Source organism: Epinephelus lanceolatus, chromosome 10, assembly GCF_041903045.1.
Source record: "Epinephelus lanceolatus isolate andai-2023 chromosome 10, ASM4190304v1, whole genome shotgun sequence".
NCBI lineage: Eukaryota > Metazoa > Chordata > Actinopteri > Perciformes > Serranidae > Epinephelus > Epinephelus lanceolatus.
In genome coordinates this window covers 21,762,434-21,785,553 of record NC_135743.1, presented here as the reverse complement: position 1 = coordinate 21,785,553, position 23,120 = coordinate 21,762,434, and the positions used below count along the sequence as shown (strand labels likewise).

Sequence of the window (23,120 nt, the reverse complement as noted above, 5' to 3'; positions counted from 1 at the left end):
CGCAGTGTGTGCAGATGAACAGTGTTTGGCTTCCAACCATGCCACTGCCAGCATCCGGGATCTCCTGGGAAAGTCAAACAACGCTCATCTCTGCACAATGTAATGACACACTCTGGTTGAATATCAGCAAAGTTTCCCTGCTTCCCTTCACTGGTTCCTGTACAGCAGGGTCGGTCTTTGTTTCACTGTTATAATCATTAAAAAGCAAAAGCAGCATGTGTATACATTCAGTAGGCTATATCTTCAGTAGCTAGCTAGCTAACCCTACACTTTTCAGGGTCTGATTTTGGTTTTGGAACAGGGAAGAAACGTATATCTTTTTCCAACCTCTCCAGGTAACGAGTATCATTAATACACGACGTGCCCCAGGCACAACATTTAGCTCCAAATCCACAAAACCAGCCTGAAAATGAAGGAAATCTGAAACGACTGCATTAGAGTCCATGGAGCACAGCTGTGTTGTTGTCGGACCCTGGTCTGAGTTGCCAGATGCTACGTTATGATTGGCCAGTCTGCATCTGGGGGAAGGACTTAGCGAAGGGCCAGTTATTGAAACTGTTTAAATTATACTGAAAATAGTTGCCAATTAATTTTCTCGAAGACGATTATTCTGTGTCAGCGCTAGTTCTGAGTGGTCTGCTACACATTCTACTGCTCACTGAACTAAATCACTTGGATTTCTTGAATGTGATCAGACAAGTGGATGTTTGTGTGCCTGTCTATGATTCGTCCAAAATCGTCCAACATGCTCACCTCAATCTTCAGCTCCTCCTTCTGTTGGTCGATCTCTGTGATTCGCTGTTGGAGCATTGAGGGCGATGACAGGACCCTCAGTGAGCCCACCTCCAGCTTTTTAATGCAGGACTGACAGACAGAGAGGAAGAAAAGTAGACAGTCACCACATGCAAGCTCTAAAACACTTTAGTCCGGTCATGTGAGATGATTCGTTGGTTTAACTGCATGGAGCGAGACACTTCTCTCTTGTCACATACAGGAACTACAGAGGATGAGTTCACGTTCCACTACCCCATTCTTTGACATAAAACAGCCACATTACTGCATCACCATCATCTCACTCACACTTACCCTCTCACTCTCTGTGCTACTACTCTCTGTGTCCGACTCCGCCCCAGAGGAGGCGGGGCTATGACCTCCAGCCACTCTGGTGATCCACGGCGGCCGCAGCCCTTGCTGCCACGGGCTCCTGCTGCTCTCCATGTTATGTTGGGGCATTTCTAAAGGCAGACACAGGGGGAGGCAGTTAACAAGAGCTACTTACTTTGGTGAGTATTGTGGTAATCTAATCTGCTGCACGGTTGAAGGCGTAACAGGGATCAGGTGACAGTTCACAGAGGGGATTTCACAGCTGAGTAGTACTGCATAAGCACTTTAAAACACAGAAATCCCCCCCGGCTTCCAGAAAACAGTGTGTGATGAAGAAAACACCTTACGGTGATGAGGAAGCAATAGTGAAAGAGAGGGGAGAGTTCAGGATGTGGGTGATGGTTTGTGGTTGTGTTTCAGGGACTCCATTCTCTCATGAAGGACTCTGGTGTGTGTGTGTGTGGACACAAGAGTGATAGATAACAGTTGCTTCCACTGAAGGCTTTAGACGTGCATCAGCAGCGACACAGTCTATGAATGGAGCCAGAACAATCGCCTAAGGAACTAGAGAAACCGCCCACAAAAATGTTTGAGCACATCAGAGTAGACTTTGAAGTACTTTCATGTTCTACTTTTTGTTCTGTCTGTCACATTCATGTGCATAAACCAGAGCACATATCATTGTATAGTGTTTACACTGCCCTGCATCAAAGTGCTTCCCAACATGAGGGTATATTCTAACCTAAAGGCCTATATTATCCTGGTCTCTTTACTTTATTTTGCCCTTTGGTGCTCCACTGTGTGGTCTCTCTTTACACAAAAAACAAGAGAAAAATGCACACATGCACAGACAGAAACCAATTTGTGGGAAAATACTCTCGATTCCTATTGTCCAACCTTTTCCCACCATCTACCCTCGCCCTCTGTGCCCTGCCTCTCTCCCTGTATCCAGACCTTATTAGGCTGCAGGGAATGCAGGCGGAGGGGAAGCTCAGAGATAAATATACAGCTGAGATATGAGTGAGGGCTTCCAAACAACGCCTGGCACACTGACATGGAGAAGGAGATTGGAGAGAAGAAGGCCTAGACCAGTGGGTCGCGGTCCAAAAGTGGGTCATGGGTCCATTCTGAATGGACTGCATGTGACTTGCAAACATGTCAAGTTTGTAAAGGGGAAAAAACACTTTATTTTTAAGTCCAGTGAATTCCCAGCACAGAGCTTTTATTTTGAAGTGCCATTTCCTGCTGTAGAGTGAGGACAACTACTTGACAGAGACGGCAAACTAGCTCAACGACATGGCTAAACACAAGCATGAAGCTTGATGTATATTAAACTGGACCTTGAGCTAATGAGTGAGGAGATATCTTGACCCCAGAGCTGGACCAGCTGGGAACCACTGGCCTAGACAGACAGAGATATGAAAATGGCAGGAAGTGGAGTGTTAAATGTCAAAATGGCAGTGTCTTGATTCTAGTGCTGCATCAAATGTGCAAGATGCAGCCTCACAGAGGTGTCCATGGATAAAGATTTATGTTCTCCAAGTAAAAATATAAATATTTCACACCATGAGGATATTTGTATGGGTATAATTCCAACTTCATGTTACTGGTGAAGCATCATGTTTACTGGTTGATCATTAATATCTATAACCTTGTGAATAAAAGTGAAATCGGCACCTTTAAAATGAGTGTGAGACAACTGTTTGTGAAATAGCTACCTTTATAAGATAGAATTGTCTGTGTGGTGGGATTACAAAAATAAAGAAGTTTATTTTTTTGATCTTACTTATTTGATCTGATCCTAATGAGTCCTTCATGGAAGGAAAGTTCCACTCGATGACTAATAAAACAAACCAAGACAAAGACAGGGTCTCATGACATGGAAGCTACTAAAAAAAGACTTAATTTTCCATAGAAAAAAATAGGCCGATATTTTAATAGGGAAAGCACTAACACCCAATATGAAGAGATTTGCCTGATGTGGCCATAGAGCAATGGTTAACACTTGTACTGACTCATCATTTTTTGGTTTAACAGATTTCCACAGAAAAATACCTAAATTCCTCATCAAAAAGTTCAAAGACATGCAGAGAATTTAGCTGGAAAAACTTGATCCACTTCTTCGTCACACCCAACATTAAGGGCCACCTATCCCAGTCACAACAGCAGTGTTGGACACATCACTCCCACATTTTTTGGACATGTCCAGAAATTCAAATATTTTGGATATAAATATTAGTTAGTTAAACAGTTATAAAAAAAGATCTTGGGATATGAAATACCTACTGATATTAAGGTCCTGTATTTGGTACAATGAGGAAGGATATAATAAATGCAAAAGACTGGTATCTGTCTCCTAATCAAGGAGATCTTTATAGTGGAAAAGATGACTTTCCCTGAGGTCTAGAGGAGCAATATTCCCCAGAATATGGAAGAAGTGGACTGTCTTTATTTCTTTATTTCTTTATTGACGCAGCTTTACCTTGAATGTCTGGACAATAAAAGGACATTTAACACGTGGACTCATGATAACTTAAAGGGAAACTCCTCTTTTCCAAAAGAGGAGGAATGGCTGCTGGAAGGCTTTAGCTCTGGAGATTAGTGGTGTAACGTTACCTGTAAATGCTGTACCCCAATGCCCACAGAAGACGAATACCTCTGTTGCAAGGAATGGGACCGGTTGCAGCCTTAGCTAAATGGTAAACAACAAACATGGCAGCACACCGGTAAGGTAAGACAACACGTTTACATGTCGTTTTCTATATGTTCTCTGACATTTATCCTAACGATATGAGGCGGTCTTTGTGGAGAAAAAGCTTGTTTAGTGGACTAACTTTGCACTTGAAAGGATGCCCGTTCAATTACGTTTTAACAGGTCTGATGCTACGGCTGTATCTAGGCTAACGGCTAACATGCTAACTATTATTTCTATGTCACTAGTGACTTGAAATAATTTAGGACGATAGGAGACGGGTTGAAATAAACCGAAATTTCCCTTTAACTGGTGTGCCCCCACACGATGTTCTCTATGGTGTTTATGCGTCGTCTTAACATTTAAAAATACTTTAAATAGTTATTTAAAAAGGGTTGAAATACACAACTATAATTACCGCCTCACAGTTGTCCGCCAACCAGTCAAGTTACAATTTATATCCATGTCTGTCCAGACTTATATGTAGTCCTGACTGTTGACAGTGTTTTAAAATATGGACATTGCTGTAAAAAAGCAACAAATCCATCCACGATGCTTCACACATATCGTCAACCCAGCAGCACAGACGTTCTATACTGAACCATCAGCACAGTTCTAAGGTGGACACTCAGGATTAGTGTCATCAATTCTAACCAAATGTCTCCCACTCTGTTCCTGACTTATGACTTGAATAAAGGCCAGAAAAGTGTTTTCTGCAAAATATTATGATGTGACAGTGAAGCTGACCTTTGACCTTTTGGACATAAAATAACATCACTTAATCAGTATGTCCTGTTTGACATTTGTGGGAAGTTTTGTCATCATTAGCAGAGAAATTCTTGACTAATGTCCAAAAGGGTGTTGTGTGGTTGTGTGAGGTCACAGTAACCTTGAACTTTGACCACCGAAAATCTAAAATCAGCACATCCTCAGTCCCAAGTGGACGATTCTGCCAAATTTGAGGATATTCCCTTAAACAGTTCTTGAGATATCGCATTCATGAGAAAGGGATGGACAGACGGGTGTCTGAAACCCAAAAACACAATGCTTTTGGCCACTGTTGTCTCCAGCATTGAGGCACAAAAATGCAGATTTTATGTCTTTCTGCAGCAAGACGATACTGTCGACAGCAGTTTACAGTAAACCGGGTTATTTCACAGCTCAGACTATGCTTCCAGTCAAAGAAAAAAAACAGGGTAAAAATAATCGCTTTGATCGGACATTGCCAGTTAATCAATAAGTGTTTTAAAGAAGTATTTTCTCTGTTAAGGGTCATTTCTAATTAGCTGGCAGGTTGTCAGATTTGTGTTATAGTCATATTGCTAAGAGGGATAATTTGATTCTACAATAATTATTGAAAGACAGTCACCAGTAAAAAAAACACTATCAGCGGGGCGCCGGTGGCTTAGTGTTAGAGCAGGCGCCCAATGTACAAGGCTGTTGCCGCAGCGGCCCGGGTTTGACTCCAACCTGTGGCCCATTGCTGCATGTCACTCCCTCTCTCTGTCCCCCTTTCACGCTTGTCTGTCCTATCCATTAAAGGCTAAAAAGCCCCAAAAAATATCTTTAGGGAAAAAAAACACTATCAGTGTCACTGTAAAAGAAAAAACAACCCTAAAATGTCAAACAGCTAAATTAACTAATGCCGTTTTTACTGCATAATGAAGTTCTTTAAGTTTACTGAGTGTTATAAAAGATATGGTTTGTAACAAAGTCGACAGAAACACACAGCAGCGTGTTCATGTGTAAAATGTTGAACTAGCAGAAAGCAGAAGAGTTCAGAGGTCTGCAGTAAAAGAAAATGTGCACCTCAGCTCCAGTATCTGAGGGAACATGTTACTATATATTACTGTATCAATCATTTGTCCCACTACTAGTAATTCCTACTGTGCTCTCCGACCTTCTACAGTCCAGTAAAAGCTGTTAACCTCTGGGGAAAACAGGGCAGGGAGAGCTCCACACCGAGTTACATTATTATCCAAACAAACATCAGTGCAAGAGTTCGCTATCTGACCTCCAGCTAAAGTCCACTCAGATACACTATCAACCCCGCGGAGCTGAGAGAGAGAAAGAGGCATTCAGGAGTGAAGTCCATGCTTTCATGTTAACACAGTGGTTTGTCAGTTGCAACAAACAAAATACTAAACAAACACAATGCACTGAAACAACACGAGATGGTGAGACAGTAGGAGACAGTGAGACAGGCACAGAGTATGGATAAAAAGTAAACACATGCAGGAAACTAAAAAAAGAGGGCAAAGTTCAGCCTGAGCGTCAGATCAAAGAACAAAACACAGTTTTGTGCCCAAAATAATTGGACTTGATTGCGGGGAGGGGAGCGCCTCTGGAGAATAAGAAGAGGGAGTGAATACAGTGTGCATGTGTCTGTGCTTGTGTTTGTGTGTGAGTTATGTAAAGACTACAGGAGGTAGCACGAGACAAAACCTTAAACTCTCAAACTGAAACCTGGAAGAGTTCAGCACTCTGTGTATCAGCCTGCAACGCTAATCATCGACCACAGAACAGCAATAACTGGCAACAGCTGACTCACCATAACACACACATGCACAAACACACACACAATCAGACCAGTGTGAGACTTACGTATGTTCAACAACAGAATACTCCTCGTGTCATACTGTCTCACCATGTGCTCAAATCAGCAAAGTCTTATCACTCTCTTTCACTCTGAGGCTTTGCTGAAGTTTCAGCCATGTCTGATGTAAAAAAATCCAGACAGAAGTCAGTCAATAAACACCGTGTGTTTATTGATTGACTTCTGTTTGGATGTGTCCTGCTGCATGAGAAAAGTAAATTCAGTAAAGAAAATCCCGCCTTCTACAGAGACAGCCGTCACATACAGACACACTGATGGACCTTATCCAGAACATTCAAGTAGCTGTCATGTTTGTTACTTGAAGAGCTGAGAGGTAGACAAAATCTATAACTCTGGAAGCACATACACTAAATTATGAAAATATGAAAATTTGAAGATATTACAGCACACCAATATGACATACAGCAATGAATTCAGTTGGCATGACATGAGGGGAAATATGTTCAACATTAAAATATATCTGGTCTTAATGAGAGACTTCTGAAACTGGGTTGTGTTTTCTCCTTGAGCCTGGCAGCAATATCCTTTAGTAAATACAATTGTTATTTCAAAATGTTCAAAGTAAACCTAGTACTACTACTACAGGTTCAGAGGTTGTCTGCACACAGCTCTCAACATGGAGGGGGCAGCTAGCAGCTAACAGTACTAACAGCAAAACAGTACTGTAGGACCTGAGCCTATCACCTGCAGCTACATGCATGTTTCACCCGGCCTGACCTGGCTGATGTGCCTTGCACAGTTGATGCCACAGCTTCCTTGGTTGCACTGCGTTCGGAAAATAAACTGCAGGTTCCAACTGCCAAACAATCATCATGTTTATTGATACCACCAAACACAGGTTGAATAAACGTCTTCTGAACCGAATACACAGTTTTCAGCACATAGCACCCTGTCCCACAACACAGCGGTTGAAAACCTTTTGCTCTTCCAGGATGAAACACCCGACGGCAACAATGTTGTTCCTGTGTTTATACACTAATGCTCGAAATATCCATATAGTGCCACCTAGTGTGCATACATAGTAAATACAAGATACAAATTTGTCTCTTACAAGTACTAACAATAGCAACAGTGCTGACAGAGCTAATGGTGATACCCTCTGGGGCGCAAGGAGGGTGGGCGCTTTGTTTTAGGGATGCACCAAAATGCAAATTCGTGGCCGAAGCCGAAGCCGAATAATATTAAATGCTTGGCCGAATACCGAGTACCGAATACCGAATATAGTTGTTTAGTTTTTCATTAGTTTTTGTAGATGAACCCCCTCCAGATTAGTGTTGTCACGGTATCAAAATTGGGACCCACTGTGCGATATCAATGAAAATACCATGGTTCTGAGTAGTATCACGATACCACAACGAAAATGAGGCAGATGTGCCTTTTGTCATTTATAAAAAGATAAATCACTTTTCTATAATACATCAATGATATTTCAATGGAATAAATTACTTATTGACTTGTTCATACTTCAAAAACAGCATCAATGAGTGATGAACATAGGGGGGATCCAAATAAAATAAATAAATAAAATAAGAATCAACCAGCCACCCTCCTCCCCTTCATAAGTAAAGAACAGTCCCTAAAGTGCGGTGAGGTTTGTGGGCTGTTACTGCCAGAAAGAGAGAAATGTGAACAGCTCGTTTCCCCTCTGACACGTCACATACCTGTGTTCAGCTGACTTGGCTGTTCAGGTACTTCTGGGCAGTCATGACGCCAAGAAGAGGACATTATTGGAGCCAACTTCTCCGTCGTCGGTAAGCCAATGGCCGCCGTATTTGACAGGAATACATTACTGTCTATGTCTGTGACCCCCGTTCAACCCACAACCGATGGGATTCGCCTTTCGTTTCTGCTGCTGGTTGAAATCTGTAGGCTGCTCGCACAGCGTGCTGAATGATTTAAGCCTATTTTGCTCGCAAAACTATTTTTAGTCGCAAATGCGAGTGCTGTGACGGATGGATCGCCACACTGCCGACATTTTATTCCACCAGTCACGGCACGCTGTTTGATTGCGTTATCAAAACACGCCGCTATTATTCGGCCCTGCTTTTAACTTATTCCACCGAATACCGAATGTGTGTTTTTTTGCAATATTCGGCCAAATATATTCGGTTACCGAATATTCGGTGCATCCCTACTTTGCTTCCATGATGACAGCATCCCAATATCAATACATAGCAGCAATGTTTAGCTAGCTATCCAATGGGACACACACAAAGGAACTCAGACGCACCAATGTGCACGCACAGCCGGACTGTGTACCACAACACGGAATGAAGAAGCTCGGAAATCAACACGCACGCTGAGGGAACATGACTTCATTCTCTGCTCAGGATGCCATTACTCCACTGGGCCAGTGGTTTTCAAACTTTTTGTGCCCAGAGCACGTCAAAGCTCAAGCCAATCTCAAGGCACACCTGTATTTACAGTACAGGCCAAAAGTTTGGACACACCTTCTCATTCAATGCTTTTTCTTTATTTTCATGACTATTTACATTGTAGATTCTCACTGAAGGCATCAAAACTATGAATGAACACATGTGGAGTTATGTACTCAACAAAAAAAGGTGAAATAACTGAAAACATGTTTTATATTCTAGTTTCTTCAAAATAGCCACCCTTTGCTCTGATTACTGCTTTGCACACTCTTGGCATTCTCTCCATGAGCTTCAAGAGGTAGTCACCTGAAATGGTTTCCACTTCACAGGTGTGCCTTATCAGGGTTAATTAGTGGAATTTCTTGCTTTATCAATGGGGTTGGGACCATCAGTTGTGTTGTGCAGAAGTCAGGTTAATACACAGCCGACAGCCCTATTGGACAACTGTTAAAATTCATATTATGGCAAGAACCAATCAGCTAACTCAAGAAAAACGAGTGGCCATCATTACTTTAAGAAATGAAGGTCAGTCAGTCCGGAAAATTGCAAAAACTTTAAATGTGTCCCCAAGTGGAGTCGCAAAAACCATCAAGCGCTACAATGAAACTGGCACACATGAGGACCGACCCAGGAAAGGAAGACCAAGAGTCACCTCTGCTTCTGAGGATAAGTTCATCCGAGTCACCAGCCTCAGAAATCGCAAGTTAACAGCAGCTCAGATCAGAGACCAGATGAATGCCACACAGAGTTCTAGCAGCAGACCCATCTCTAGAACAACTGTTAAGAGGAGACTGCGCCAATCAGGCCTTCATGGTCAAATAGCTGCTAGGAAACCACTGCTAAGGAGAGGCAACAAGCAGAAGAGATTTGTTTGGGCCAAGAAACACAAGGAATGGACATTAGACCAGTGGAAATCTGTGCTTTGGTCTGATGAGTCCAAATTTGAGATCTTTGGTTCCAACCGCCGTGTCTTTGTGAGACGCAGAAAAGGTGAACGGATGGATTCCACATGCCTGGTTCCCACTGTGAAGCATGGAGGAGGAGGTGTGATGGTGTGGGGGTGTTTTGCTGGTGACACTGTTGGGGATTTATTCAAAATTGAAGGCACACTGAACCAGCATGGCTACCACAGCATCCTGCAGCGACATGCCATCCCATCCGGTTTGTGTTTAGTTGGACGATCATTTATTTTTCAACAGGACAATGACCCCAAACACACCTCCAGGCTGTGTAAGGGCTATTTGACCAAGAAGGAGAGTGATGGAGTGCTGCGGCAGATGACCTGGCCTCCACAGTCACCGGACCTGAACCCAATCGAGATGGTTTGGGGTGAGCTGGACCGCAGAGTGAAGGCAAAGGGGCCAACAAGTGCTAAACACCTCTGGGAACTCCTTCAAGACTGTTGGAAAACCATTTCAGGTGACTACCTCTTGAAGCTCATGGAGAGAATGCCAAGAGTGTGCAAAGCAGTAATCAGAGCAAAGGGTGGCTATTTTGAAGAAACTAGAATATAAAACATGTTTTCAGTTATTTCACCTTTTTTTGTTAAGTACATAACTCCACATGTGTTCATTCATAGTTTTGATGCCTTCAGTGAGAATCTACAATGTAAATAGTCATGAAAATAAAGAAAACGCATTGAATGAGAAGGTGTGTCCAAACTTTTGGCCTGTACTGTATATACATGCACAATAGCTTCTATAACGTGTATTATCACAACGTAAGACAATAAAAAATATATATATATGTCTGGCGACCTTACCAGGGTGTACCCTGCCTCTTGCCCAGTGTCAGCTGGGATAGGCTCCAGCCCCCTTGCGACCCCTAACAGGATAAGCGGTTACAGAAAATGAATGAATGAATGAAGACAGGTAGCTTTCGTGACACTGTTTTTTTTCTCCTTGCTTTTTTGCTCCGTACAATTAAGCAATCCATCGTCCCACTCACAGCTTTCTCCTTTTGATTATTATCAATCTTCACACTGGCTGCCAAGCAGGGCTTTTGATATGTCACACTTATAATTTGCACTCGCTAACGGCAACGAATAGGTTCCTGTGAAGGTTTTTTTTGATTAATTTACATCTTATAGCTAGAGATTGCATCTTTATTGGGAGATGTGCGCACACAACATGCTGATACAATCGATCAAAAATTCATTCATAACTTTTTGTATAGGCCCAGTTGAATATTGCAACCTTAAGATGCTATCCTCAAGCAGAGATGAGGGGCGGGCTTTTTCATTTTCAAACTTTAAGTCTTCAGATCCAACCAACGCTGACTTGAGTGACATCACTTGATGCAATTTATCAGACGTCACACAGCTCCTTCTAGAGCCAAAAAAGGCTTGAAATAACTTTAATCACCAGTACTCCCAAAGACCTGTAAATAGATTTTGATGGGTGAAATCTGTGGATTACTCCTCCACAGCTACAGAAGACATCATGAGCTGAACTTCCTGTGTAAAACCGGGGGAGTGGCCCTTCAATATGTGTTGTAGTGTCCCTCTGTTCCACCGTACTACCGTCTTTTGATTATGTTAGTATGTTGTCAGTATGTCTGCCTCACTGGTGCTAAGTATATTTAAAGTTAAACACTAATCTGTTCCTGGTAATGAAAATAGCATACTGTAGCTCCCACACGATGACAGTAACACACAGTAGCACCCTGAAATGACCCCGTCCCTGTCGGGACCCCCCCCATTGGCGAGTGGCTCAAAGGAAAAGTGGGGCTAAGCATTGTGTACACAAAACCATAAAGTCAACACTGACAACAGCTATATTCCACCAGCAACACACAGGACAATGGAGCTCTGACGGTGGCATGCTCTGTGTGGGTGTGAATGTCGATTACAGCCTGTCAGTATGCGCTCAATGCCAGGGCAGTATGGGGAAAACATGTCACACATGGAGCATGTGAGCAAAAGTGCCCTGTGAGAAGGGGGGCAGTGCACGCTGCTGAATTAATCCACAGAGGTCGGCCTTAGCTGCTCTCAGACCACATAAATCGATGGCTAAATTTACAATTTAATAGATATCAATGGAGTTTCTTTATAGAATTAAATAAAGCAATAATGTGGCAACAAGTAGGTCTGAGTGACGCAGATGGACTGACCCAGTTTTGACTGGAACAAATAGTGCAAACAGCAGACAGGTGATGTTAGTTCTGTGGGCTGACGCAGAATTTCCAATTTAGCACAATATGAGAAAGGCTATTTGTTTTCCATTAAATCCAGCACACTGTATATGACTTGTACTTGCTTTATTAATTTGGCAAAACACATACAAGCAAACAACTCCTATATGGATTTTGCCTGATGAAGGTCTAAGGACAGAAAGTGACCTACAGAGGGCAGGGATATACTGGCTCTTTCACAGTCAGGATTTATGACCCTACACGTCTGTCTATAAGATTGTAAACAGTGCAGTTAAGGGGTGGGTATCGCCATTGATTTCCTGAATCGATTCAATTTTGATTCGCAGGGTCCTCATTCGATTCAATTTCTGATTCAATACAATTCCATCCGATATCCATTGAGGATATTTCAGTTACAATACCAAGTTTTGCTAGAATGTGACGGTGATTCTCAGAATTAGGAATTATTGACAAAAAAGAACAACAACTGCTGCAACATGATAATAAATTACACCAAAACGTAATAAAAGTAAGCTTACAGTTACAGATAAAAGAATCGGTAATGTCAGAGCTTCTCAAGACCTGGGTTGGTAATAATTTAGTGCCGCAGCCCGTTTACTACCCACGAGATTAAAGTGGTTAAAGCTTCACACATCTATGGGAAAAAGTGTATATTAAAAAAATCGATCTTGGAATTTATGAATCCATATGGGGTCATTCAAATGGAGATCGATTTGAACCGGATAAATCGATCACTTTAACCCAGCCCTAGTGCAACTGAATAAATCTTGCGCTGACCTAATCCAGACCCTCTCCTGGTTGCAGACCTTGAAAGGACTGAAAAATAAAACTCTAAACCTCCACTTCACCTGACTGTCATGTTGACAGACTCAAATATTTTCAGAGGATTAGCAGGTTGTGAAATCAGTCCTGCTCACCACAGCATGCATTCATTCTACTGTACTCTACAAGTGCTGCATTGACTTGATCACAGTAGCATGACACAGAGCAGAGGGGCATCTACGATCCAGATGATAAAATGCCTCTTTAGCTACTGTAAGCAGTGTCCTCTCATCTGCAGCAGGCTTTAGACCAAAACCAGCTATTATGTCTTGTGAACTACAGTACTAGGAAGTCACATATTCTTTTTTATTGGCCACAATTACAGGCTGTGGCTTCAACCAAACAGACCAAATCTCCAGTCTTTAAAACTCTGTCTTCAATAGCAGGGCTGACATCATTACATTAGTATCTCATGCTCACAATCTTTCCACAGAGCATAAGTAATTTTCCTGTTTTTATTATCAAAACTTAGACACTGAAGTCCCTATTTTTTTGCCACTTCCTTGCTCTAGCCCGGCCACACTTTGGCTCAAACCAAAGAAAAATCACATAATGTCTTGCTTTCTTTTTATAAGACTGAAATTTGGTTGGAAAACCTTCTGCTTTTGTTACAGAACACTAATTGGTTTATTCTAGATTGTAAGAAAGGGGAAATAATGGCTGCAACAGCTACGCCTCTGCATGTGTGTATTACGTCAACCTTTACACATTAAAATGTTGCACGAGTCCTGCTTCCTTAAATAGGATAAGATCTTGACATTTTTATGGACCTCACATTAGGGGAAAGTGCACGCTGTCATTTGACAGATGAAACGCAGTGGGCTACCCAGCAGCGACCTCTGGACCTGCTGCATGTGGATCCTGCTGGCTTGGCACCAAGGACCAGGAAGCTGTCGTCACAGGACAAGTTCATGAGCAGGAAAAGCAGGTGAGAGGAGGGAGTTTTGGCTTTCGCCCAACTGTCACTGCGAGAAGTGACAAACCCCGCCTGACACCTGGGTGGCAACACATTTGACAAAACAACTGATGCAGACAGACGCTCAGTGTCACATGCAAGAAAATACCAACAACATATGCTTATGTGCTCTGACTCAACCTGCTAACTAACTGTATATGACAGGGACTATTAAAGGAAAACAATCTACAACACTTACAAGCACTTCAGTTTAAGAAAGAAGCTGTTGGTACTGGGCTACTGGACAGTTCTGGGCTCATTTTGTTGTTTTGTGGTGTATTTTTCTACATTCCTGTGGAAAATTGGTTGATGAAGTGATGCCAGAGTAAAATGTTGTGCTGTGACTACAATAGCTGCTTTATGTGTAGAAGATTTTTCAGCAATATCGATCATCAGTTGTACACTTCAGAACATTCCAGCTCCAGCACCACAAATAGCAAAGCCAAATACCCACATTTCTTTATCAGTGCCAAAATACTGCTTTTAAATACCATGCTCTGCAGGATATAAACTCTCTCTATGATTCAAGAAACAAAGCCAACTTCCTCAAATGTTAAATCCTGTCTGGACATGAGCAGCCATACCAGAACTTTGCGTGAACAATATGTAAGGTCATCTATAATGTCAAACAAAACAAAACAAAAAATCAGGATTCAAAGCAGGTGCTGTTTCATCGAAGAAATAAGAAAACACCAGTACAACTCTGACCAGACATTTGATGCCAGCTTTCAGTAGAGTCTGACACTCTGGGCTATGGGCAAATCCAGTTATGGTCTATAAAAGCAAAATTAAAAAAAGCCCTGAGATTGGATATCTATCCCTAATTCGGGGAGCCTCATGTGACCACAATCAAATGCTGCCACAGCATATCTCACATTAAATGGTGCAAATCAACATCTTGTCCCACTTCAGTGTTTTATTCTCACTTTAAACAACATGCAGCGAGTCAGATGTGGGAAACAAAGTGAAGCAAAGCAGGGCATCAAAAATTAAAAAAGACAATGCTTCTTTACAAAGTGGCTCCTGAAATGTACCGTGGAAGATTATAACTTTGCAAATAGCAATTCATCAGAAGCAATGTTAGTAAGAAAGGCTAGAAATACCAATCATTCATGAAAGCCCTACATAGCCTGGGACCGAGCTACATTGCTGCTAACTCCATTGTTAACTATTTGCCTCCAAGAACACTGCGAAAATCTTCTGCTGGTTTATTGGAAGTTCCCAGCAACAGCCAGAAGAAGATCAAGGATGCAGCCTTTGTCAATTTCCCGCCAAAGCTACGTAACACACTACCTGAGGAGAAGAAAGCTAAAAACATATCTGTTCACTTTAGCCTTTAACTAGCTCTGACTTCCTGATACAGGTCTGAAGCTCTTTCTTTGTACACTTTTACTTTCCATTTTACACTTCATGCTGCTGCAACTCTTTTAAAATCTTACTTGATTTTATGAATCAGTTAATACATGTTTTAAATGTCATTTATACTGAATTGCTTTGTCTTTTTTTTTATGTCCATTATGTCTACTTTCATGTGCTTCAGTGCTTATACTACCCTTATACTACTTTGTGCTGCATTTCTTGTATAAAAGGTGCTATATAAATTAAGTTTATTATCATTATTATTATTATTATTATTATTATTATTATTATTATTATTATTATTATTATTATAAGCATCTGACCATTTGCTGCTAAGACTTGAAGCTTTGGGACACTGTGATGGGAGATTATCAGAGGAAAAGTGATACACTGACTCAAAAATGAAAAGCCATTTCAGGGTTTTGTGCATACTGGCTAAGTGTCATGGATTACTGGGAAACTGGGAGAGGCATTATTGATGTTATTAGTAGCATCAGCTATGAAAAAGGCCTCATTAGCTGCAGTGCTACTCAAATGCACTGAGCATCACTGAAAGGTGTGAGAAAGTTCCTTAAAGCCTTAATTAGGCTTTTAACATTAGAAAATGTCACAGATAGAAAAAGCAAATGCATAAATTCATTTACACTGTGAGAAAATCTCTTGGGGCATTGATCAAATCCCCATCCTGCTACGTGTGTAACTCCTGGCGTTAGCACCAGTTCAACCACACTGACGAGAGATTCCTCCAGCCTGAGTAAATCTATGGGAATTGTGATGCAAGAAAAGAGTGATCCATTAATGACAGCCTGGGATGCAGGGCTCAGACACAGATTTGTCCAAGGCCAGTCAAAACAAGGCGAGTGTGTGTGTGTGTGACACAGACAACAACTACAGGCAGAACTCCCCTGACTGGAAACCCTTCTCGACCCAAGGTAATCTCTCCTCACAATCCACCCTGAACCTACACTCCCACCCACTGTGTTTACCCTGCGTGCTGATGGAAGGATAAAAGCGAAGATATCTCAGGGTCATTGCAAACAAATGGGGAATTTATGTAAGCCAGAGTTATTGTCATGGGATAGGAGTTTGACAGGGGAGCAGCAGTTTAGCTCGGAGAAAGTTACAGTGATGAATCCACAGATAAGGAGTGAATAATGTTTATTATTCAGGTCTGTGTAGGCTAAAAAAAGGCAAACAGTGAATGTGAATCAATGTGCAGTCACAGCAAAAGTTTCAAACATGCAGGTAGTTTTGCTTTGTGAATGCAGTCTACATCAGGAAGCTGCATTAATTCCTCTTTTGTTGTGGGTGCACAGGGCTCCTAACTTTCCCAAGTCAGTGACACATACTGAAACATTTTGTCTGTGTGGGACTTTACAACAGGAACTACACGAGCTTTGTGTGAGTTATGTGGAGGTGGAAGAAGTCATTTCTGCTGACATGGTAAAAAGAAAACAGGAATCAAAGCAAACAGTGTGTCTTACCTGGAAAACGTGCTCCAACTTAAACAGCAACAGCTGTGTCTCCTCCGGTGTGTAACATAGTGTTAGAGCCGGGTGAAATTAAATAGAGGGTTAAAAAAAACAAGCGAAACGTCACTTCGGCAAACTTTTAAAGCGCTTTCACTTTCACACACACTCCAGCACCGAGTTAAGTTCCTCCGAGCTCACCGACTGTTTGCTGTGAACTCACACACACGTTATTTCTCCGCTGGGTTGTTTTATGTCCACCTGGTGTGACTGAATCCCTCCCCGGGAGGAAAGTGACGGCGCGGTGTTTGTGTCGGCGTCAACAGGTGAGACTGGACTGAGCGCACGCGGAGCAGGGCGACGACAGAGGCGGGGGCCGACTATTAACAGTGTTTGATGTTGGAGGCGTCAATGAAAGAAAAGACCGTGTCCACGTTGAGTAAACGCAAACTTCACTTCACCGCCGGTTCCTGCGCTGTACAAACAGTCACAGTCCCGTTCAAGTCCTGCACCGAAATGGGACTTCTATTCTGGGAACTGACAGGGCTTTCTCATTGTGGAGTGGCTCAGCTAAAGAGGCATCCAGGCACACTGCCAGTGCGCTGTGGAGTAAAAGGCCACTTAAATACTTTTCATGACAAGCTCCCATGGGAATGCTTTAATATCATAGTGATGTAGTGGGAGACTGAACTTATAGGTCAGAGTAGACCAGGAGAACTCGAGGTCAGTGCCATTACTTTTAATGTTTTCACATGTTAAGACAACAAAAGTCAGTTGGTACAATCCTAAACTGTCAGTGACCACACATAGGTGAAGAATCCCATCACATGGCTTTAGGGTGTTTCACACATAGACCTTTTTAAACACACCAAACTCAGTCCTCTTAGGACGCATTCACACTGGTGCTATTTGGTCCGCTTTAAACGAACCCTGGTCCGCTTCCACGGATAGTTGGGTTCGTTTGGAGTGGTGTGAACGCTCATTCGAACCCTAGTCCGCTTAAAAACTGGGGGTCTCGGTTGTGATCCCTGGTGCGGTTCGCTTACAGTCGGAAATGCAAACAGACTATCCAGCTTACCAAAGACAGGAAGTGATCCAAAGTGAGGAAGTGATGTAAAGCACAGTGCATTCTGGGTACAAAAAAAAAAACAAAGCCAACAGCGTGAACCAGGAGAAGCAGAGGTAAAAGAAAAAAAGAAGAAAAAGTTGGAAAAGGTCTCGTGGTGACCAAGCCGACTGCAGGAGATGGATTTCCGTTTTCGGTCCTGGCCAATCCATGAGCTGGGTTTTCTCCTTCTTCCTCATGCTTTTTTTTCTCTTCCTGGTCAGTGGTCGTTTCTGGCAATACCGCTCCCAAATGAGCAGGTGTTGCAACTGCGTGATGTTGTCCAGGCGGTTTGGTCCTTTTTTTTTTTTTTTTTTTTTACTTTGACATGACCCTGCAGTGCGGTTATTAAGCCCCTCGTTTTCAGATGAACTTAAAATTGGAGGAAAGCCTTCATGTTTCTCTGTGCTGTAGACTGTTGCTATTTGATGTATTCTGCATTCCACATTTGAAGATGTGCAGTATCTTCCGTGGACCAAACCACTCCTGGTCCTGCGTCCTTGCAGGCATTTCAGGCCGACGTGGTGTCGTCTGTTTTTTCAGGCGTCAAAGTGCAATAGCATGATATTTAGAGGGCCACCTTGGGAGGTGGTCTGAGTTCGGTTCACTTTAGAGGGGGCTGAGTCCTCTTCGAGTCTTCACATATGCGCAAAAAATGCTGAATCACTGCTCTGTGTCCAAGTGTGAAAACACCCTTGATATCAGTAGTGTATGAAGTAGTCTACTCGGATCTTTTACTTAAGTAAATGTAGCAGTAACACGGTGTTGAAATAATTTTACAAGTAAAAGTTATGAATTCAAAATTTTGCAGAAGCACAGATGTATAGAATCAAAATATACTTAAAGGTTCAGTTTGCACAATTTAGGGGGCTATATTGGCAAAAAGGGAAATAATATAACTTTAAAAAGTAGGTTTTTTCAGTGTATAATCACCTGAAAATAAACATCTTTGTGTCATTACTTAAGGATGAGCTGTTTAAATCTACACAGGGATCGGGTGCTCGTCTACGGAGTCCGCTATGTCACACCGCTATGTTTCTACAATAGCACAGAACAAGACTGGCCCTAATTAGAGCCAGTTTGGGGTCTGTCAATTCTGTGTTACTGTAGAAACTACCAGCAAGCTACTGCATAATGTAGTTAAACTACGGGTTTAATTACATGTAGTTCACTAGTCCCCAATCCTGAAAGTCCTTGGAGACTTTCCAGACCTGTTTCATACGTCCTAGAGAGAAACCCTGAGGGTCTGAACACTCCCTCTGAAGGTGCTATATGTTTGGATCTTTCTTGTGACAAACTCAATGTGAATGTTTAGAATTTCTTGTTTTTCAGGTCTTTAAGTCGTTCTGCTCTGCATTGTGAAATATACAAAGCATCTGCACAGAGGTTCTGGCTTAGAGCCCCTCAGCATGTGCCAGAGGAGAATGTAAAGTAAAGTAAAATCAAATAATTATAGGCTTTCTTAAAAAAACTTTTTAGTGTGAGAAAATATGTGTGTTGCTACTTGGTGCACAAACAGGGAATGCAACTGAAAATGAGAGGGCTGAGAGACTAAAGCATGTTTCTAAATGTGAGGAAAGGGGTGTTACAACCTATTCTCCCCTAATACCGATATCATACTGTATATGCAACACAGGAAAGAAATATTATGATGATATAGCGATAGAGCAGTGGTTCCCAACTGGTGGGTCGCAGTCCAAAAGTGGGTCACAGGTCCATTCTGAATGGACCGCAAGTGACTCACAAACATGTCAAGCTTGTAAAAAACACACTTTATTTTGAGGTACAGTAAATTTCCAGCCCAAGTGCCATTTCCTGCTGTTGAGTGAGTGACTGACAGACAGCTAATTGACAGAGACAGCAAATTAGCTTGACGACATGGCCAAACACAAGTATGACGCTGAATATATTAACCTGTGTGGACCTTGAGTAATGACTAAGGGTAAATCTGGACCCTGTGACTGGACCAGCTGGGAACCACTGCAAAAGAGATTAAAAATATATCATAAAATGCTGCTATAGAATACAACAAACTCACCAAAAGTCATGGCAGAATATTGTAGCGGCAAAAACATACAATTAGATATTCGACAACCATCAAGGCAATGTGGCTATTAGAAATCCCATGACCTGGATGACTGAGAGTACCTTATGTACCTATGTGAGTAACAGTGTAAGTCCTTACAGCAGCCTTACAGTGATCCCAGTAGAGATTAAAATACCATAAAGTATTAGACAGTTACTGTATTTACCACCTAGTACCACAGCAATGTGAATTCCTGTTAGTAATAGTCTGAATTTGTTAATGACATTATAGGAGATAAAAACAATTTAAAGAAGACGACTCTGGGCTGAATACTGAGTATAGAGGTACACTTATATACCCTATAGAGTATTTTCTTTAGGGTCTGTTGGGCAGGATCTACACTTCACTGTGAGGGCTTTATCGCCCTGACTGGCCTCTTTACAGCTCCTCCTGAATGAGCTGATAGTGTAATAGATTCTCTCCTGTGACATGTGGACGGTGTGAGAGAGAATGGGCAGCAGGTTCATGGTGGCACAGTTTAAGTGGGCTGAGGGAGAGACTGAAAGGGGGCTGGCAGATGGGTGACACAAAGTGGGTGAAAGAACAGCTGGCACCTTCGCTTCCCAGCAGCAAAACAGGACCGAGAGAATGGGACCATTTTACGTAGAAAGCACCGTGTCTCTGAAGCAACATATCTTCAGCTTGACGGTGACAACGGTCACACACACCTCCTGTTTTGAATAAAAAGACAATGCAGTTGTCTGTCGGCGGGGACGCAAGGTGAGGCAGAGGCTGTCTAAATCATGTTGTTTGTCTCAAGTGCTGACAGAGACAGCTGGTAGATGGTGTGTGCGAGTGCGTGTGTGTGTTCACAGTATTAACTTGCATGTGACCAGCCAACACCCACCGACAGATAACCTTTTCTCCAGCCGACACTTTCTTTTATTCTTAAACAAGTCTCTGTCTTTAAAGCAAAGTTGCTGTGCCTCTTTTGAGGATTCTGAAACCTTGCAGGCATCTCACGGACAAAACATAAAAGATGTTCATGTAATGACCCACCCAAATAACAATAACAAGTGCAGCTGAAAGGAACTGGATCCAATTAAATACATCAGGCTCATGTACTGTGTGCACTGATCCAAGCCTTCTCTCCTGACACCAATGCGTCAACTCTGCAGATACCAGATACTGATCTAGTGACAGTGCTCTTTCCCAAATTTAAAATCTGCATACCTCACTGTGTAAAAGTCATTTGAATGATTTTTATGTTTTGAAACATAAGGTAAGAGATTGCTTCTCTAAAAACTGTGATAATAGAGGGTTTGTATTTAATGTGGATTGGTTACATCATGGCAGACGAAGCTGTCAGTATCACTGCAGTACAGCGTGTCAGATCGACACACCCTTGTTTATTAGTTAACAATCAGTCCATTTCTATGATGGTGGATCCTCCCTAACTATTAAGATGGACATAAAATGCACAATTCAGTTGTCTGGTAATGTTCTTCTAAGATAATCTACATGCATTCTTGAGTTTCTTAACCCTTTCATGCATGAATTATTACTGCCTCAGTCATGAGTGTTTTTATCCCTCTTAAGGCATGACAAAAATTGTGAAATGCATTTTTCAAGGAGTTTTTCCACATCCACTCAGTGGGACAGCATGCGTTTAAGTCTTCAACTTACCGCACACCTTCCCTGTTGAACGATATAATTCTTTCAATGAACATTTTCTGCAAAAATAACAAAAAACTGAACATTACATTCTCATAAATCAATTGATTTACAGCCAAAAAGTCACTGCAGATGAGGTGTTTTCAAGAACAACAAAGTTGCAGCAACAGCTTTTATTGCGGTTGAAATATAACCAGTGATGCATGATGCCTAGGTTAGTGGACAGATGATTAATTGTAATTTCCTCACAACATAAAGTCAGCACTTGGAAAATTTATCAGCCGTATTACTCCTTGTTACTTGATGTTACCAGATTTTATTAACCTGCCAGGGGCTCCTATTATAAAAGGATTGGCAAGATATTATTGAGCTGTACGACGTTTCTAGCTTTCCGTCAGCCATCTTGGTTTCAATCAATCTCAAGTTCATTGCCCCCTAAGTGTGGTTCGTTTGGGCAGTTGTGAACACAGCAATCACACTCAGGTGCACACCAAAACAACTGGACCGAGACCTTCTTGAAGAGGTGGTCTTGGTCTGATTACAAACAAACTCTGGTGCAGTTTGTTTGTGGTGAGAACGTGTTCCGACCTCGATCCGAACCAAAAAATCAACCTGCGTAGTTGTCCCTCCATTGTGACATTATAAAGTGTCGCATTTATCTTGCAAGTGTACTCTTCTTCTACGTTTTGTTTACTTCCTGGATTTTTCCCACATGGTAATTCCGACCAATCAAGAGCAGCTTTGTCACACAAGGCATTTTACCTGGTCCGCTCGTAAATGCTGCCGTGAGAACACGAACCAAATCAACTCTGGGTCTGAAACACCCTTGCATGCAACTACAGCATCAAAACCTATGCATATACAAGCAAATGGCTTTTAAATAGCTGTCCATTGTAGTGACCACGATGCGTGAAAGGGTTGCATGGTACAGTAGGTTATGGTAATATAAGAGCTCTCAGTCCATTCGGTAGAATTTAATGAGTTGCTGTGAAGCATTTAAAGTTTCACTGTAATGGTCTTAGAAGTATGTTGAGGACATTTATAGGTGTGTTTCCCTAAGCCACAAACAGCATGCAGGTGAAGTTAGGACCTTATAAAGAGGTAGCGACCAGGTACAGTAGTAGCATGCAGCTAAGAGGAAGCTATGAAAATAATGAACACAGCACCAAAATAAACGCAAATATAGAAAACACCAAGCAGACAGTACTTGTTGAAAATGAGAGTGAATGTGAGGTTGGCTTTCACTTTTGCTGGCGAGCACTAAAGGAGAGGAAGGGGATGTTTTCTGTTGGACAGGTAGGTGCCTTTTCCATCACAGCAAATTTTAAGTTTAAAGCAGTGTACGTACAAACAGAGTAGGGAGAGGCCAAGTCTGAATGCTGTGTTTACAAGCAGGAGCCAACAATTCCTGCACAGTATACCTTTAAAGGGTTACTCCAGCAATTTAATACTGTGCTTCCATAAAGGTGTGGTATTCAGTTAATATAGGGAAAAAAGAATGGTCAGAATCTTGACAGCAGAGGCAGAAATATCCTGGGTCGAATTGTTTTCACATGGTGAGGGTATTCCCCGAGACAAAATAGTGTGCATAATCAGTCCAGCGCTCCTTTTAATCCTGGCAAGAGTAAAAAGCTGCAGGGGAATAGTTAGATTCACTTAAAAACAGCTCAACAGAAATATTTTGACACTGGCTCTTGAAAGCTTGTGATCGGTCCAGCACCATCATACGGCATACTATCACATGAGCGCATTTCTCCGACAGAGGCATG

The 23,120-nt window shown here is 42.1% G+C and overlaps 1 protein-coding gene across 1 annotated transcript in view; it reads right to left on the bottom strand.

The window, feature by feature from the left end:
- Positions 1-17,116, bottom strand: part of phldb3 (pleckstrin homology-like domain, family B, member 3) — a 45,809-nt gene extending 28,693 nt beyond the window's left edge. Inside the window, exons 1-3 of the mRNA XM_033639692.2 lie at positions 16,562-17,116; positions 1,087-1,235; positions 754-864 (exon numbers count right to left, since the gene is read on the bottom strand). Of these exons, the coding sequence (XP_033495583.2) occupies positions 754-864; positions 1,087-1,233 (258 nt within the window). The 5' untranslated portion in view covers positions 1,234-1,235; positions 16,562-17,116. The remainder of the gene's footprint in view (positions 1-753; positions 865-1,086; positions 1,236-16,561) is intronic.
- Between the last annotated feature and the right edge of the window lie 6,004 nt (positions 17,117-23,120).